Source organism: Dendrobates tinctorius, unplaced genomic scaffold (genome assembly GCF_039654945.1).
Source record: "Dendrobates tinctorius isolate UK_male_01 unplaced genomic scaffold, ASM3965494v1 ptg000084l, whole genome shotgun sequence".
NCBI classification, from domain to species: Eukaryota; Metazoa; Chordata; class Amphibia; order Anura; family Dendrobatidae; genus Dendrobates; species Dendrobates tinctorius.
The window spans coordinates 37924006-37944121 of NW_027361752.1; the positions used below are offsets into that span (position 1 = coordinate 37924006).

General features: G+C 43.9%; 2 protein-coding genes across 5 annotated transcripts in view; both read left to right on the forward strand.

The window, feature by feature from the left end:
* Positions 1-20116, forward strand: part of LOC141097395 (synaptojanin-1-like) — a 236399-nt gene that overhangs the window by 151244 nt on the left and 65039 nt on the right. The window lies entirely within an intron of this gene.
* Positions 1-20116, forward strand: part of LOC141097394 (cilia- and flagella-associated protein 298-A-like) — a 40408-nt gene that overhangs the window by 16778 nt on the left and 3514 nt on the right. The window contains exons 5-8 of one of the 4 annotated variants that reach the window (XR_012233939.1): positions 1702-1860; positions 5167-5298; positions 6987-7082; positions 16738-16872. Coding sequence is in view for 3 of the 4 variants with exons in the window: in XM_073584529.1 (XP_073440630.1) it covers positions 1702-1860; positions 5167-5298; positions 6987-7082; positions 9324-9434 (498 nt within the window). In the remaining variant the exon portion in view is untranslated. The other 3 variants (XM_073584529.1, XM_073584530.1, XM_073584531.1) reach the window with 3 other exon arrangements.

Genomic DNA, 20116 nt, shown 5'->3' on the forward strand with positions numbered 1-20116 from the left:
CCATCTTTCAAGACATTGTTGAGGTTGTCCACCATTTTCACACGTTGTTCTTCTAGAAAACCTTGAATGGGATTTTCTTCATCTAACCTCGTGGAATAGGACTTCTTATCAACTGAATTCCACTGATTTTGCAACTTTCGGAAAATCTGGATGTCAGGACCGCTTGATGGTATGTTACAACAGTTACTAAACACTCCTTTCAAGATTAATTCGTGGGTGTGGTGGCGGCAAAACAACCACCACAATGGTCGCCCAAATTCAGTTTCAATTCTGATACGTTCTCCTTGGATCATTCCTGTATTAGATGCATTTGTATCCAAAGATCTACCAATGATAAGGTCGCGTAGCGCGAATCGGTCCACCTCCTGAATAACAACTTCAGCCATTAGCTCACCAGTACCTTTCTGGGCAACAGGTGCGCCAAGCAAATGCTCAAAATCTTATCCAGTTACAAGAACAGCAACTATCTTCTCGAGTTGTGACACTCCCACAGGCAACCGAGGGCAACAATTTCCTATCCCAATGTAAGACTAAAGGAGGAGGATTTTCAAACAATGACTTTTCCATGTTCTCAGCCATTTGTCTTCTGTTAATCGTCCGAGCTCGGAAAACGGTAGATGGAGATATGGAAAAGCATGAAACATCGTGACCAAGGCTTTTTGCAGTTGCAATAAATGAAGTACTTGCTTGTCGAATGGAGAGTTGCTCTCGATCCCATGTAGCCGTGAGTGTGTAATCAAGAGGTTTTAATCTATGACCTGCACAAGACTTTTGGTGGTGCAGAAAATTCGTCCTCTTCGTGAATGGATGATGGAGATGAGACTGAGTGATCCTCTAGAAGTGTCTTGTTCATTTTGGCGATTTCTTTGTTTCATCTTGTATGCCTCCTTTTCTTCTGTATTTTCTTCTTTTTAATTTGTGAGGCAAGAACCTTATCTACACCACTCATTGATGACTCCTAGGATCCTCTCTTTGTGACATGAGGAATGCTTTATCGTCTTCTAGTGCGCTATTCATGGACATCACATTTGCCTGGCAATATCAAATAGCTCCTCAAGATCACCTTCCAAATCTGCCGCGTCATATTTGCCTTGGCAGTGCTTCTTGATTTCTCTTTACCCAGATGTTGATGTTCCTTGTAGAACTTCTGTATACGAGTTCGGATGTTCTCCGTCATGACTGGGATGCTTGCTGTCTTCCACACTTCCTGTAGTTTAATACTTGTGGATTTAGCAGCACACCAGAGTGTTTCTTTCATTTCCTTGTGATGGATAAATAAGAACTAAAAGCCCTTGTTCCTTGGAAGGGAGTCGAGCTCCCAAACATTCACCACCAGGCCCCTTTTCAAGTAACCAAATTCCCTTTCTAGTACTCATTTTCAGTTTAACTACCTGCAAAACATAATAGAAACACAGCGTACACATTGGTGTGATCTCGATGATACATTTTCATGAATTTCAGTACTTTCAGATAAAAGTGATCAAAGTGTGCAACCCCTAAATATTAATCGATTTCGCTAAAATTTTTTACATGGATCTTTTAGATGACTTACACAAAGGATCCAAGCAAAGTCATATGAAAATCATAACTTCGTAAAAATGAAACACACATATATATATATTATAATCGCCTGTATTTGCTTCGTATGACGAGACTCTAACAACTGCTATGCTTTTGTCTCTTTTTTTTTGTTTAATCCAGAAACAAGCAGAAGCCAATATTTGTGTCACAATGGACGTGGTAAAAGATGCGTTGGATCAGCTCCGGGGGGCTGTCATGATTGTGTATCCCATGGGGTTACCTCCTCACGACCCTATCCGGATGGAGTTTGAAAATAATGAAGATCTCTCAGGAACTCAGGTAGATGGGGTGTTATTAACCCTCTATGAGCGACTCAGATTCTGTAACCCCTTCCTGACATCTGACGTACTATCCCGTCCAAGGGACCCGGGCCCCTATGACCAAGGACGTGATAGTATGTCATCTCGATCAGCGGCGCTCACGGGGGGAGCACCGCTGATGGCGGCCGGGTGTCAGCTGATTATCACAGCTGACACCCGACACTATGTGTCAGAGGCGGTCACAGACCGCCCCCGTCACGTTAACCCCTGGCACACTGCGATCAAACACGATCGCAGTGTACCGGGGTTTAGGGAAGCATCGGCAGGGAGGGGGCTCCCTCCGTACTTCCCTGCGACCCGCAGCGCAGTGTGCAGTGCTGCTGCTGGGGCCTCCTTCCCTGCAGGTCCCCGGATCCAATATGGCGGCGGGGACCTTCGGGGGCCTGCAGGGAGGCGGCTTCCTCAGTGCCTGCAGAGCGCAGGCATGAGGAAGCGTTTTGCAAAGTACACATGTTTAGTATCGCCGCGTCTGTAATGACCCACCCTATAAAACTGTCCCATTAGTTAACCCCTATAGCAAACCCCATAAAAAATAAAAAGCGAAGCCAAAAATAATGCTTTACTATCATACCGCCGAACAAAAAGTGCAATAACGCTCAAACAAAGACGCATATAAATATCCATGGTACCGCTGAAAACGTCATCTTGTCCCGCAAAAAAACGAGCCACCACACAGCGTCATCAGTGAAAAAATAAAAGTTATAGCTCGCAGAATAAAGCGATGCAAAAATAATAATTTTTTTATATAAAATTGTTTTCATCGCATAAAAGCGCCAAAAAATGACATAAATGAGGTATCGCTGTAACCGTACTGACCTGAAGAATAAAACCGCTTTATCAATTTTACCGCAGGCGGAACGGTGTAAACGCACCCCCCAAAAGAAATTCATGAAACGCTGGTTTTTGTTCATTCTGCGTCCCAGAAATCGGAATAAAAAGCGATCAAAAAATGTCACGTGCCCGAAAATGGTACCAATAAAAACGTCAACTCGTCCCACAAAAAATAAGACCTCACATGACTCGGTGGGTCAAAATATGGAAAAATTATAGCTCTCAATATGTGGTGATGCAAAAGCTATTTTTACAATAAAAAGCGTCTTTTAGCGTGCGACAGCCGCCAAATATAAAAACCCGCCATAAATAGTAAATCAAACCCCCCCGTTATCACCCCCTTAGTTAGGGAGAAATAATAAAATGAAAAAAAAATGCATTTATTTCCATTTTCCCTTTAGGGTTAGGGCTGAGATTAAGGTTAGGGGTGTGTTGGGGTTCGGGTTGGAGTTAGAATTGGGGGTTTCCACTGTTTGGGCACATCAGGTGCTCTCCAAACGTGACATGGCGTCTGATCTCAATTCCAGCCAATTCTGCGTTGAAAAAGTCAAATGGTGCTCCTTCCCTTCCAAGCTCTGCCATGCGCCCAAACAGTGTTTTACCCCCACATATGGGGTATCAGCCTACTCAGGACAAATTGCAAAACAACTTTTGGGGTCCAATTTCTCCTGTTACCCTTAGGAAAATAAAAAATTGGGGGCAAAAATATCATGTTTGTGGGAAAAAAATGATTTTTTTTTTTTATTTTCACGCCCGGGCGTTATAAACTTCTGTGAAGCACTTGGAGGTTCAAAGTGCTCACCACACATCTAGATAAGTTCCGTAGGGGGTCTAGTTTCCAAAATGGGGTCACTTGTGGGGAGTTTCAACAGTTTAGGCACATCAGAGGCTCTCCAAACGCGACATGACACCCGCAGACCATTCCTTCAAAATCTGCATTCCAAAACATCACTACTTCCCTTCCGAGCCCTGACGTGTGCCCATACAGTAGTTTTCTCCAACATATGGGGTATCAGTGTACTCAGGACAAATTGGACAACAACTTTTAGGGTCCTGTTACCCTTGGGAAAATAAAAATTGGGGGTTAAAAGATCATTTTTGTGGAAAAAAAAAAGATTTTTTATTTGTATGGCTGTACGTTATAAACTTCTGTGAGTGGGTTCAAAGTTCTCACCACATATCTAGATAAGTTCCTCGGGGGGGGGGGGTTTAGTTTCCAAAATGGGGTCACTTGTGGGGGGTTTCCACTGTTTAGGGACATCAGGGACTCTCCAAACGTGACATGGCATCCGATCAAAATTCCAGCCAGTTTTGCATTGAAAAAGTCAAACGGCGCTCCTTCCCTTCTGAGCTCTGCCATGCGCCGAAACAGTGGTTCCCCCCACATATCAGGTATCAGCGTACTCAGGAGAAATTGCTCAATAACTTTTCCAGTCCAATTTCTCCTGTTACCCTTGGTAAAATCAAAAAAATTGGACCTGAAGTATTTTTTTTGTGAAAAAAAGTTAAATGTTCATTTTTTTTTTTAAACATTCAAAAAATTCCTGTGAAGCACCTGAAGGGTTAATATACTTCTTGAATGTGGTTTTGAGCACCTTGAGGGGTGCAGTTTTTGGAATGGTGTCACTTTTGGGTGTTTTCTATCATATAGACCCCTCAAAGTGGCTTCAAATGTGATGTGGTCCCTAAAAATAAAATGGTGTTGCAAAAATGAGAAAATTTGACCAGCGATTTAACCCTTATAACTTCCTAACAAAAAGAAATGTTGGTTCCAAAATTGTGCTGATGTAAAGTAAACATGTGGGAAATGTTACTTATTAAGTTTTTTGTGTGCCGTATCTCTGTGATTTAAAGGCATAAAAATTCAAAGTTGGAAAATTGCGAAATTTTCAAAATTTTCACCAAAGTTCCATTTTTTTCACAAATAAACGCAAGTTATATGAATGAAATTTTACCACTAACATAAAGTACAATATGTCACGAGAAAACAATGTCCGAATCACCGGGATCCATGGAAGCGTTTCAAAGTTATTACCTCATATAGGGACAGTGGTCAGAATTGTAAAAATTGGCCCGGTCGTGAACGTGCAAACCACCCTTGGGGGTTAAGGGGTTAAAAATTCTGATCTTCATAAAACACTGATGGAGGAATGGTGAGATCTCCAAAACCAGCAATATCATTTAGGCTCCTGTTCACACCTCCACTTTTGAGTTCTTGGAATTCACGTGGTGGAATCTCCTCTGTCTGATCACATACGGTCCGGGCCTGGTTCGGATATTATTTTCTAAAGTTGTACACAATCTTGTAATTGGACGTTTGATTCTTCATATTTTCATACCAGATCAGAAATTTAATAAATTTTCCCATATTTTTTTTAGGACCGATAATTTGTGGCAAAGTTGTATTAAATGTAATTCCTGCATCTTATTCCAGGCTGGACAGATGGTCATTGAGGACGCCGCTGCCCAGTTGTGGTGGGCTGGAAAGGAGCTGCTGAGGAAGCAGCAACTCGCCGACTATGTGGGCAAAAATGAGAAAACTAAAATCATTGTGAAGATACAAAAGGTGACGAAACTCTGACAAATCTTCCTTAACCCAGGGCACATTTCCTCCCAGAAGAAAACTCTACATAGCGCCACGTATTGGAGGTGGTGACCTTATGACACAATATGTGACCCTGTAATAAGCCTTGCCACGTGATTTATGATATAGACTGTATTTTTCGGACTATAAGATTTTGGGATAAAATGGGGGTGCGTCTTATAGTCCAAATGTACTTACCAGGAGAGTGGCGGCAGCAGGAGTCGGGCAAATCTGCCAGCTCTGGGCTGGGGAGAGTGGGTGTTCGGTGGTCGGATGCTGCAGGGCAATGATCTGACTCCCATCCCAGGTACGGCAGGTTCAGCAGTGTTCGGTGGTGCGGGGGCCTCTGGGAAAATGGCCACCGGAGGCCAGATCATCGCCGGACCAGCAAACACCTCCTGTGACACCCCCTCCCCGGTAAGCTGAATTTGTATTGTAAGACAGACCCCCATTTGACACATACATTTTTTTTCCCTGCTTTACTTCTGAAAATTTGGGGTGCGTCTTATAGTCTGAAAAATGCGGTGACTAAAGCAGGGTCCTCTCCAGACGGAATAGTCCTCCATCCACCGCTAATTTCTGTCAATTTTTCCCAGGAAACACTGACTATGTGCAAAGTGTTTGGAGTTTGCATAATGTGAGGGGTGGAAATTGTACCCCCTGCTCTTGAATGTATGTGGCCTTTTTTTATTTATTTCACTCGTCAGGCCTGGTATGCTTTTCGTTAGGACAACAAACTTCTTATAGGGTGTTTTACTACAATCTGAACCCTAGCGGTCACCTGTTACCTGTAAGTGATCCTGACACAAGTGTTTAATTCCAATGCAGCGCCACCGCAGGAGAAATGAAGAATTGGGCTAAGTGCACACGTAGCAGAAAATTTCTGCTGAAAAACCTGACTCCCTTCCCAGAAACCACGCGTTTTTTTCTGCGCGTTTTCCGCGCGGTTTTTGCGTAGAAAACGCTCGGGTTTTTTTTTTTTCCACGCGTTTTCAAAACGCATAGAACTAGCCAGAAACACTGAATAATCCGCAAAATCAATGAGCATGCTGCGTTTTTTACCGCGATGTGGTTTTGTTCGCGGTAAAAACGCATCAGTATGCACAAAAAGTGCAAAATGCATAGAAATGAATGGGAAGCTTATTTTTAGCGGTTTTATTGGAAAAACCGCTAAAAAAACACTGTGTGTGAACACAGCCTTACACCGCTTTTCTTTAAATAAGTCCTCCAGATCTAGAGACAAGTTTTTGCAGCCAAATAAATGTCTGTAGTGCGCATAAATGGGTATACAATAGGGATCAATGGTATTAAGTGATCTTGTGGCTGACTCATAGGGGTTATCCACTTTTTAGAAAACTTTTCCCTAATCCCCATAGATCATTGTAAAAAAAAAAACTTGGTTTAAGTTCCTGGAATTTAGCCCAGTGTCTCAGCCGCTGCAGTGGTGACATTACGTCTCTGCCTGTGTAGACAGGGACCGAAGCAGCAGCTCAGTCACTGTGCTGGACCCTGGGAGGGTGAGTAAACCATAGCTTATTTTTTGCAATGGATGGTGCTTATATGGAAGGGGATGACCCCGTAAAGGAGCGTTCCGTTTTCTTTCCATGTATTTCCGTCGGTCACGGTGAATGCGGTCTATAATCACGGTGGCGACTTCTGTATCCAACTAGAAAGGACACGGAGCTCCAGCGAGGGAGCCGGTGATATCCGAGGAGGAGCAGAAGAACATGATGATGTATTACCACCGACGCCAGGAAGAACTCAAGGTGACACTATTCTCTTCCCTCCATGTGAAAAGGTCGCATGACACTCATTAACCCCTTCCCGGCGTGTGACATGCACGTGTTTTGTGTGTGCTGCGGGTGTATGGTGTTCCCTATGAAATCTAAAACAACGAATAAGGTAGATCCCAAATAGAAACAATAAAACAAAGGTTTTCCCTTTCCAAACAGTAAGCGCACTTGGTATCGCTGTATCCTTAAAAGCCTGAACCGTCATATTAGAAAATTAGACAGGAGATAAGTGCAAAATATAAAATGGCGAAGAAAGGGGCTGAAAGAAATTTACTCAATGTTCCTCTTTTTTTTTTAAGCTCTATCGGGACCAGATAAATTTTTTGTTTTTACGCTTTTATCACCGCCCCCATCCCCCCGATTCCTACTATCCAGCTTTTTTCTTTTCTGTCTATATGGCCGTATGAGGGCTTGTCTTCTGCAGAAGTGTTGCAGTTTTGATTGACCCCAGTCATTTCACCGTCTCTTGTACTGAAAAATGGGGGGGGGGGGGGGGAATCCAAGTGATCGAAGTGCGGTGAAGCTCTGAAACAAGAAAAAAGCAGCCTGCAATTCTGCCAATAGTTTTTGCCTTTTGCTTTTACAGCAGCGACATAATTCTCTTAGTTCAGTGTGTTTTACAGCAATATCAGGTTTATGTAGTGGGGTTTTGTGTTGCCATTTTCTGAAACTCATGGCGTTGACTTTAGATTTTATTTATTATTTTTCCGCCAGTGGATGTGTGTAAGGACTCCTTGACATGTATGTGTTCCCGGTACACAGGACTTTTATTTTCACATGTACCTGAGACACCTACATTTAGGTTTTTTTTTTATTTACCATAATTTTTTTTAAGAAGGGGACTTTACCCTGTGATTGCCTTTACTACATGCTGCAATATCACAGTATCTCGATATATCGTGTACATTGTGGGGTCCTTTGATGCTCGGACTATAGCTGAGCTTCTAAGTAGTACCAAGATGGTCCCTGGTTCCGATGGTAACAGATCTGTTCCGAGAGCGCGTCTCAGGAGGCCTGTGAGTGCCCGCCCAGGCGATCACCCTATTTACATGCCATGTCACTGATTGACGCCAGCATTGAAATAGTTAATCAGCAGTGATCGCAGCTGTTCCAGGCAGATGTCGATATTACAGCCGGCATAGCCCTGTAGGGAGTGGGCTCAGCTCCTGAGCATGCGGAGCCTGGTCGTGACGTACATGGTACGGCAGGGTGCGCGAAGGGAAGGAAATGATGGGTGTTACATTTATCATCGGCGGAGAATGATTACTGGGAACCCCCAAAAGAGCACGGACCCCCCCATGGAGGTGTGGACGGAGTGGCAGTGCTGACCGTTTAATTCACTGTCCATGGGAACGGCGACCACAAGTTCATTATGGTCACTATAGAAGTGAATGGTGCAGGGGGTGAGGCACATACACTACTCCGTTCATGACTGACTGTGAGACCCCCTACCCGCGCCCTCCGTTCTGCTGATGACCTGAGGTTAGCATCCTCAATAATCAGAACCTCACACTCCCGTCTTCAAGACTTTACACGTGCTGCGCCTATTCTTTGGAATGCACTTCCCAGGTCAATACAATTAGTCCCCAATCCCCACAATTTTAAGCGTGCCCTGAAAACTCATTTAATCAGACTGGCCTACCGCTTCAACACATTAACCTAATCTATCCCTGTGTGGCACAGCCAAAAGTTTTTTTTTACCATAACCAGGTTCCCCGCATCATGTTCCCACATGCTTTATGCATCCATTAGCCCTCTGTGTCTGTACTATTACACACTTAACATTATGGCTGGTCCAAACAATCAGGGCAACTGTTACCACCCACCTTTCGTGTCTCCCTTTTTTCCTCATAGACTGTAAGCTTGCGAGCAGGGCCCTCATTCCTCTTGGTATCTGTTATGATCTATGTGATTATTGTTATGCTGTAATGTCTATTGTCTGTACAAGTCCCCTCTGAAATGTAAAGTGCTGCGGAATATGTCGGCGCTATAGAAATAAAATGTATTATTATTATTATTAAGTGGGACCCCCACCAATTGTACATTAATTACCTTTCCCGTTTCTATACACTTCTATGGGAGTTCAAATACAGCTGAGCAAGTTTGCAATGTCTGAGATGGGATTTGCCCCTTAAAGGAAAGTGAATACTCTTATTTATCTTTCTGCCTTTTGCTGTGGACATAATGTAATATAAGACACCACATTTATTGCAGAATCTGGAAGAGGATGAGGATATATCGTATTTAAATGCAGAATGGGCGGACAGCAGCTCCTTGAAAAGACAATTCCAAGGTGTAAAAGACATTAAATGGAGACTAAAATGAAGATCTCTGTATAATTCCCCCCGGTGTTTGTCCTCTTTTGTTGTGTGAATAAATTCTCTTTATCTTGTTACCGTTGTGTCCGGTGATCTTTGCTGCGCTCTCTTTATTTTGTATTTGCGGTCATTGGCCACTAGGTGTCACTCCGTCATGTTCCCTGGGGAATTCTAACGACGTCACACACTGTCCGTACTGCGACACAACGTCTGCTGCTCCATATTGTGCTGCTGTTTAGCGTCAGTTTCTGATACATTTTTCAGTAATCGCTTACACTCGGGTGAGAAGCTCCCTATAGAGTCCTCCAGACACTTACTGGGCAGGAAAGTTACTCTGTGTCTGTGTCTCATCCATTACCGATATCCCGGTGTCACAAGGACTCGGTGCAATTCTAGTTCTAGGAGTTGTCCAGAATTAGAACAACATAATTGCTTTTTTTTTTGTTTCACATTTTTCGGCTTAATCTACATAACAGATATGTGGGAGAAACGGCATGAAGTTGTGCTCCTGGTCCGCTGTGATCGGATCTACCTCTGATTGCAGCAGTTTAACTCTCTAAATGCCATGGTTAATAGCAACCACAGCATTTAAAGGGAACCTGTCGACAGTTTTTTTTTCTTGTGTGATCGAAGACTAGCACCTTAGTCAGCGCCTGTGCTGCATTCCATAAAGTATTATATATCCCCCTGTATACACCCTAAAACCTTTTGACACGCTCCCTCGCTCTGTGTACGTCTTGCCTGTCTGGTCGGCGTCCTTGCTGAGGCATCCATTCCTCTTTAGGGCTATTGATCGCTGTCATCATGCTCTGATTGATGTGGATGATGCCTCCTGTGTCATCCACATAGCAGGGTAAAATCTCACGCCTGCGCAGAGACGTTGCCGACTTGTGCCTGCACACTTTGTCCTGCCCTACTGTGCGCTCTTATGTTGGAGGCTCTGCCCGCAGTAGGGCAGAGCAAAGTGCGCAGACACGTGCCGGAGATGTCTCTGTTCAGGCGTGAGATTTCACCTGGCTATGTGGATTAAGCAGGAGGCATTATCCACATCAATCAGAGCAGGAAGACGTCGATCAGAAGCCAGGAGGAGGTATAGATGCCTCCGTAATGACACCTATCGGACCAGCAGGAATTACATAGAGAGCAGGAGAATTTCAAAAGATTTTTTGGTGGCATACAGGGGGAGTCGGGGGTTACATACTTCTTTAGGTGCTGATAAAGTTGCTACTCAGCTCAGACATGAAAAAACTGGTGACCAGTTCGCTTTAGACCCCTTCACGTGTCCGTTTTTTGTGTCCTTACATGGTCCATTTTTTTAGAGCCCCAAATACAGACACATGAAGTGAGGGCAGCATGACACATACCGGCGCCTGGGAACAAGCAGTACAGTTCATGCTGATCCCAGGTGCCATCAGCGCTTATCATTTTCGCTTGGCCTCCCTAAAATCAGCACAACCAGGCGACAATGATGGGAGTTGTTTGCATTCAGCTCCTGCTGTGTCCCTCCTGTGTAAAATAAAGAATTACATTTAAACAAAAAAGGCCTGGGCTCCCACGCAATTTTCATATCAAGCAGAGGGATAGCCCACTGCTGGAGGCTGATGTTAATATTCTGGGAAAGGGGACAATCTCCCAAAAAGTTCCGAGGCTATTAATAACAGCTAACATCTGTTTGATTTGCCTTTCCTCGTGAATTTATGGGGAGCCATGCAAAAGAAATGATGTAGGATCCCCCTGTAAATTCAAACTAGCAAAGACTAAACAGACAGCTGTGGGTTGATATTAATAGCCTGGTAAGGGACCAGAAATATTGGGCCCCCTCCCAGGCTACCAACATTAGCCCTCAGCCACCCCAGAAATGGCGCATTCATAAGATGTGCCAAACCGGGCACTTAGCCTTGCTTTTCCCAATTGCCCTGTGACGGTGTCAAGTGGGATCCATAGGGTTGGGGTTGATGTCACCTTTGTATTGTCAGGGGACATCAAGCCCAGGGGTTAGTAATGGAGAGGAGTCTATAAGACGCCCCCATTACTTACCCCATAAGTAAGTATTGAAATAAACACACGGCAAGAATAAAATCATTTATCTATTATATAAAGCTCAAGTGTGTGTATGTATGTATGTATGTATGTGTGTATGTGTGTATGTATGTATGCCCGGGATTGGCATCCGCACCGTCGCAGCTACAGCCACAAAATTTGGCACAGTCACACGTCTGGACCCCGAGAGCGTCCTAGGCTATGTTGTGAGGCGAAATTTTAACCCCGCGCGTTCCAATTCACCAAACAATTTTGTCCCTATCTACATAATGGGGAAAAAGTGTGTGTGTGTATCAAGCCCCGCACCTCATTATGATGTCATAATGGTTGCCATGGCGACGCTGATGTCATAATAGGTTGCAATGGCGAAGATGCTGTCACAATGGTTGCCATGGTGATGATGATGTCTTGGTTGCAATGGTGACGGTTATGTCATAACGGTTGCCATATGATGATGATGTCATAATGGGTATATGGGCACGGGACTATGGGATGGAGGATGTGTATGACGTGTATATGGGCATGGGACTATGGGATGGAGGATGTGTATGATGGTTATATGAGCATAGGACTATGAGATGAAGGATGTGTGATGGGTATATGGGCACTCGACTGGGATGGTGGATATGTATGATGGGTATATGGGCATGGGACTATGGGATGGAGGATGTGTGTGTATATGGGCACTCGACTCTGGGATGTTGGATATATATGATGGGTATATGGGTATATGGGCATGGGACTATGGGATGGAGGATATGTATGATGGGTATATGGGCATGGGACTATGAGATGAAGGATGTGTGGGTATATGGGCACTCGACTCTGGGATGGTGGATATATATGATGGGTAATGGGTATATGGGCATGGGACTATGGGATGGAGGATATGTATGATGGGTATATGGGCATGGGACTATGAGATGAAGGATGTGTGATGGGTATATGGGCACTCGACTGGGATGGTGGATATGTATGATGGGTATATGGGCATGGGACTATGGGATGGAGAATATGTATGATGGGTATATGGGCATGGGATGGAGGATGTGTGATGGGTATATGGGCACTTGACTCTGGGATGGAGGATATGTATGATGGGTATATGAGCACGGGCCTATGGTATGGTGGATATGTATGATGGGTATATGGGCACGGGACTATTATAATTTGTTATAACTAACCACAGTTAGTTACTATGCCCGGGCAGCGCCGGGCTCTTCAGCTAGTTTGAAATAAAACTCAACACCATGTTTTTCACATTTATTCCATCTGGCGAATTCTTCAACATCAGCCTGTTTTTTTGCTTTTGGAGAAACTCGTTGGTCACATGTGGGTCCGTGATGGAGGCCACCCTCGCAGGGATGTCTCTTGATAGATAAACTGCAGATTTTGCAGCCTGGTCAGCCAGGTGGTTGCCTTTTGCTGTGGTTTAGACTTCCATGACCATTGGCTTTCACTATGGCAACTTTCTCAGGTAAAAGTAGGGCCTCCATCAGGCGTGGGACGGATTTATGATTCTTGATAGGCTTGCCTGCTGCTGTGAGGAAAGATTGAGCTCTCCATATAGGTCCATAGTCATGAGCTATGTGAAAAGCATAGCGGCTGTCTGTATAAATGATGACAGTTTGGTCTTTAGCATGTCTGCAGGCTTTTTCAAGGGCACGGAGTTCAGCTTCCTGGGCGGAGATATGTGGGGGCAGCGGTTCTGCTTTTATGGATTAGTCGAGGGAGACAACAGCATATCCAGTGTAGAACTGGCCATCAAAGCCATACAATCCATCCACAAATAGCTCATGGTCAGGGTTGTATAATGGGGCATTGGTAACATGACTAGAGATGGGCGAACCCGAACAGTAAAGTTCAGCGTCTGTACCGAACACCTACTGTTCGAGCATGGACTTCACCAGGAAGTCCGTGTTTCTGTTCGGGTTCAGCCCCATGACTGCATAGCAAACACAGCTTATGATCAGTGATAAAATTATTGCTGTCAGTCAGACAGGCGTGGTTCCTATGCTGTCAAATAACAGCGTGAGCCCGCAACTGTGATCAGAGGTAAAAAGTTTATCTCCGGTCATTGGCGTCAATTGATGGGACTACTGCTCCCGTCAGCCTACGCCTGCTGCCATTAATAACAGGGAGAGCAGGCGGTGGCTGATGGAAGTATTCATCAGCCGGAGCCTGCACTGTAAATAAATAATTTAAAAAAAAAAAATGGTGTGGGTTCCCCTTTATTTTTGATAACCAACCTGGCAAAACTCGCAGCTGGGGGCTGCAACCCTCAGCTGTCAGCTTCAGCAAGGCTAGTTATCAAGAATAGATGGGTTCCCACTCTGATTTTTTTTAATTATTTAAATAAATAATTTAAAAAAGCGATGTGAGGTCTCCTCAACTTTCGCCAACTAGCCAAGCTAAAGCACACAGCTGGGGGCTGGTATTCTCAGGCTGGGAAGGGGCCATGGATATTGGCCCCTCCCAGCCTAAAAATAGCAGCCCGCAGCCACCCGGAAAAGGCGCATCTATTGGAGCTTTCCCTAGCTCTTCCCACTTGCCCTGTAGCGTTGGTAAGTGGGGTTCATATTTGTGGGGTTGACGTCACCTTCGAATTGTCTGGTGACATCAAGCCCATTGATTAGTAATGGAGAGGTGTGTCTATAAGACAGCTATCCATTAGTAATCCTGTAGTTGTATGGTAAATAAACACACAACCAGAATAAAGTCTTTTAATTGAAAGAAAGGCACAGACTCCTTTAATGGTTCTAAATTAAACCATACTCGTTACAGGAGAAGCACTGCAGCCACTGTCTGTGAGAACTGTAGGAGGGGCAGAGTGTTTTTGATACAGTCATCTCTACTGGAGCAGCAGAGGAATAAGTAATCAACAAACTGGAGAAGGATTGCCTGGTCAGATGGTCTAAGCTGGTCCTATAGGACTGAAGACATGGTAGCCATGTATTGGCTGGGTGAATTTTGGGCACCATGGGGGAGTACCACCCAGACTTACTGTTTGCTCTGTTTGTGTGTGAAAGCAAACAAATACTAAGAATCATTGTGCAGTGGTGGCCGTGTGAGGCATCTGTGACAATAGGTTATGTGGGTTAGGCAGAATGGGCGTATTGAAAATAGTGGCCTCAGTAACAGCCTGCAAGTCAAGGACCATGCAGTACTGGGCAGGCTGACCTTCCTCTACCTTTTTTCTTGACTGGGAACAGGGGTATTGCATGGTGATGTAATTTCAACAATAACTCCTTTTTCAAAGAATTCCTTCACTGTCTTGGATATTTTATCTGCCTGTGCCATAGTCAATGGGTACTGTAGCTTCCTTGGCAAAAGGGCACCAAGGTCAGCTGTAACTGGGGCGCAGACAGGCGGCCTACATCTGGCAGATCAGCACCAAGGAGATTCAAAGGGGCGATGTCATTGACGAGGTATCTGCTGAGACACCCGACCCCCCCCTTCCTGTAGAGCTGTAAGGACCCCCCACTTCCTTTAAAGATAGAGACACACCCCCACTTCCTGTAGAGATGCACTTACTTTGCCTCACTTCTAGTAGAGATACAGAGACCCGCCCTCGCTTCCAGTAGAGATAAAGAGACACACCCCTGCTCCTAGTAGAAATAGACCCGCCCTGACTTCCAGCAGATAGAGGCCCGCCCTCGCTTTCAGTAGAGATAGACCCGCCCCTGCATCCAGTAGAGATACAGAGACCTGCCCTGGCTTCCAGCAGATACAGAGACCCGCCCCTGCATCCAGTAGAGATACAGAGACCTGCCCTCACTTTCAATATAGACCCACCACCTGCTTCCAGCAGATACAGAGACCCGCCCTCACTTTCAATATAGACCCACCCCCTGCTTCCAGTAGAGATACAGAGACACGCCCCTGCATTCAGTAGAGAGAGACCCGCCCTGGCTTCCAGCAGATAGTGACCTGCCCTCACTTCCTGTAGAGATAGTGACCTGCCCTCACTTCCTGTAGAGATAGTGACCTGCCCTCACTTCCTGTAGAGATACAGAGACCCACCTCCACTTCTTTTAAAGACACAGAGGCCCAGCCCCAAGTGCTGTAGAAAGACAAAGACTTGTTTCCCCAATATCTAACCTTCTAGGCAGACCTCATGTAATAGACTGGAGAGTTGAGTATCAAGTCACTTCTTGAGTGAATAGTCCCCAAGAAATGATACCATTAACCCTTGTAAATTCATGTATTCCTTCCATAAACCACATTTCCATCTACTCCAGTAGCGATCAGTTAAATTGACGGGTAACAGAGCTTATAATGTGGTATTAAATCACTTTAAATAGTTATTATGCCCTTAGCCTTACCCTTGCCCTTGTTTTTACCCTGTTGTATTCAACTGCCCTTTCTGCAGACTCCTCATTCCTGGCTGTGCACGCATGATCCGGAGCACATTCCATGAAATATATCTGTGATTCCGACGTGAATTTAGATTAAGGCTTTGTCAGTGTATGAGTCGGATTCTGGGCAGTCTGTGGTAATACAGGTCATTTGTAATTGTACATTGCCAGATCAGACGGCACTGATGGTCATGATGTTATTAACCTGTTACTGAAGACCTGGCCGGCAACCAGCTGGATAAATAATAGTCCGACTACTTAGTTTTATACAGTGACATTTCCATTTTGCGGGGAAACACAATAAATCTATTATTTGAAGACATTTTCCCCCAGAATGAGCTTGTTCTACTGTGAAAGAATCCCGTGGCATCGAATGTAATGTAGAGAGTAAATGTGAGAACAAGAAAGTTGCTAAAACTTGCATAATTGTATTCCTCCATGCGAGGACAACTAATAATGCGGGTGTGGGAAGAGCGGGCATCCAGGAAATGGTAAATTATATACAGTATAGCCAACTGATTGTCAGTGATACTTTTCCTGTAAAACAGAATGTTATCTGCTATCTATCTATCTAAATGGGAAAAAATCAGGCAGCGTTCCAGTTCAAGGAAAAATTGTGGACTTTAATCCAGCACTAAGTGGTGCAACGTTTCGACGTCACAGCACGGTCTTTGTCAAGCACATGCTGTGAGGTCAAAACGTTGCACCACTTGGTGCTGGATTAAAGTCCACAATTTTTCCTTGAACTGGAGTGCTGCCTGATTTTTTTTTTTTTTTCCATTTATATTTTGCGTTGGACAACCACATTACTCAGGAATTATTGCACCCAAAATCTGCTCAAGTTTGTGCTGCTGTCTGTTTTTCCTATTTATCTATAGATCTTTCTCTTTTAATCACATTGTAACCTTTCAGCGTCCGGGAAAAGCAGTATGCCAAAGTGTCCTCTCTGCTAAATTTTGAAGAAAAGAGTTATGGATGGAAGAAGGTCTGGACAGAATGGAAATGAAAAGGCAAAATGTATGACAACAAACAGCAAGCACACCACTGGTGAGAATCTGCACAGAATACACATACATGGTCTGAAAATTACTGGTGTAGAACTGGTATAAGCCCGGGAGTGGCCAGTCATGTGAGTGCAGGCATGTGATTTGCATACATACGATCACCTGCCAGGAGTGGGCAGTCATGTGAGTGCAGGCATGTGATTTGCATACATACGGTCGGTCACCTGCCATCCAAACATGCTCAATACAAGTGAGAGAATTGAGCAAAGCTGATCACGTCTAGTGGGAATGTGGCAGGTGGTCTGGAAATCGTATACTTGTGGTCACACGATTGCCTGAGAATCCTGACAGTGTGTTATGTGAGGAGTTAGATATATGAATTTAAGCTGTACTGAATTTTTACAAAACATGCTCAACAAATGTAATGTGTTTATTTAGAAGTAGTTTCTTACTACTAATCTACAGTAGGGCACTTACTTGATTTAAAGGTACGCAAGGTATAATTTACCTACAATGACGTCTATCAGCTTCGGATACTCGGGGTATTGCTAAGGTGGGTGGTAAACCACAAATGCCTTTCTCATCATTTAAGAGACTGCATGTAATGTATATTATTACAAGAATGTGCTCAGTTCTATTGCTTTTCAGCTCCCGCACTTACCGGTGTAGTGCTGTGCTTTGGGTGCGGGTCAAAATCATTGTATCCTAAAGACTATTTAATGGAGATTAGAGAATTCAACTTGTACTGTACAAAAATTCATATTCTCCAGAATGCACATTTTTTGCAATTTGCTCCCCTCAAATTAAGCATTATGGCTGCCAACTTCAGCCACTGTTTTCCTGAACCATAGAAGGCCGGAAAAAGTTTCTTTCGCCTTCTCTAGTTGCAAGCATCTTGTCTTCTTCATCCTGAGTTGAAACTTCCAGCTCGAACAGGCCTCTGACATTTTTTCGAGCCATGCCATTACAGAGCACTTTCCACTGATGAACATCCCCAAAGGCAATAACCAGTCCTCAGGTGACTCACGTCGCAAAGATCTGATGTCATGTGTGGGCCATAACTGTGTGGTGTGCAGTGACATTAAAGTTGTGGTCGAACTGGAGGTCCCAGCCCCATTGTGAAATAGGCCGAAGAAGAAGGGCACGATTAATGAGGAACTTTAAATTTGTGGCAAATGAGTTTGATTGTGAGAAAACACGACTATAAGATACACGGCTACATATGATTCAATGACTTCTTTATTAACTACTTTCTAGGTTGGTATTGTAAAAGTTCCCATTAGAAGTCAGAGCAATAGTCTTTAAAAAGTGCCCTGATAATAATGAGGACAATGGGCCATTGACTCACGAAGAGTCAACCTTCAGCACTCAGGAGAGGAAAACCCCCCAGTGGTGGAAACCTCTAGGGAACCTTGGCTGAAGGAATGCCCTTCCCTTGGGCTGTAGTTGATCACTGATGACAACAGAGACCGAGCCCGGAGTCTGTGTCATGGTGCAGCAGGTAACTCACTCGATTTGTGATTACATCTAGCTGCAGAAAGTCCATCAAATGTTTTACCCACTGCTGAGAACAGAGACTGAGCCTAGAATCTGTCTCATGTGCAGTAGGCATCTCACTTTATCTGTGAGTGCGTCTAGTTGCGGAAAGTCCAGCAACTGAAATATTCAGTGGTTGAGAATCAGAGACCAAGCCCGGAATCTGTCTCATGTGCAGTAGGCATCTCACTTTATCTGTGAGTGCGTCTAGTTGCGGAAAGTTCAGCAACTGTAGTATTCAGTGGTTGAGAATCAGAGACCGCTCCCGGAATCTGTCTCATGTGCAGTAGGAATCTCACTTTATCTGTGAGTGTGTCTAGTTGCAGAAAGGTCAGCAACTGTAATATTCAGTGGTTGAGAATCAGAGACCAATCCCAGAATCTGTCTCATGTGCAGTAGGCATCTCACTTTATCTGTGAGTGCGTCTAGTTGCGGAAAGTCCAGCAACTGTAATATTCAGTGGTTGAGAATCAGAGACCGAGCCCGGAATCTGTCTCATGTGCAGTAGGCATCTCACTTTATCTGTGAGTGCGTCTAGCTGCGAAAAGTCCAGAAAATGTCGTATCCAGTGATTGAGATCAGAGACCAAGCCTGGAATCTGTCTCATGTGCAGAAAGAAACTCACTTGTTCTGTGAGTGCGTCTAGCTGCGGAAAGTCCAGAAAATGTCATATCCAGTGGTGGAGAACAGAGACCGAGCCCGGAATCTGTCTCTTTGTGTTGATGTGAAGTTGTCGTCTTCAGCTGGATCCCATATTCATTATGGGAACACAGCGAGACCTCGCTCTTCTTCATCTGGAAAATACATGTTACAAAATCAGCAAGATAGTAAAGATTAATATGTATACATGCTGTCAGATTGAGTGGGGCAACAGAGGATGTTTACCTGTCGTCCATTATCAGTAGATTATAATTCAATACTATGTAAAATATAGTGGCATTATTTAATCTCATTGTTCAGGTATGTTCTACACATGATCATTCTTGTGATAGGGTACTATTCCTGACTATTATATTTTGATCTTGTATTATTAGTTTACAGTTTATTAGGAATCCCTCCCTCATGGTACATATGTTACTGACGCTTTAGCTGCCATAAAGAAAAATAATGCTTTCAACGTTTAGAACGTTAGTGCCCATTGCTTCTTCTCTACTCTGTCTGGGGTCGGAGAGCCATAAAATACTAGGAAATTGATTATAACAGCAATTCAATAATATATTGCTGTTAATGGTAGATTTTAATTTTTCTATGTTATGTAAATTAGAAGAACTGATGATATTTATGGTAGTAAGCATTCTCCTTATCAATGTGAAGAGAAAATAAACTTACTGTCAGAATGGGTGACCACTTCCTCGTCCAGGTCCATATTGATGATTACATAATCAGGCTTAGGCTTAGAGACAATGATGTTTTCGAAGACATCTCTATTTTCAGCCACAGATCCACGAGGAGCATCGTCATTTATATTAGTGATTTTATCCTCTTGTTCTTCTGTAACGTTCAACATTGAAATTAGCATTAATAAAATAAGTTTCTATATGTTTGTTAATATCATGCAGGTTTTATAACCTCTAAATGGTACAGTATGAAAACAGAGGCACCAACCCACAAGTTACCTCTATGTATAGGGTTTATTCACCTACATGCTTTTTATAAAGATTTTTTCAATAGTAGACTGTTTTTTTTTCTTACAAACACTTTTTGTAAAAGCCTGAGATCTTACCGTTAGAGGAGCTGATCACATCCACATA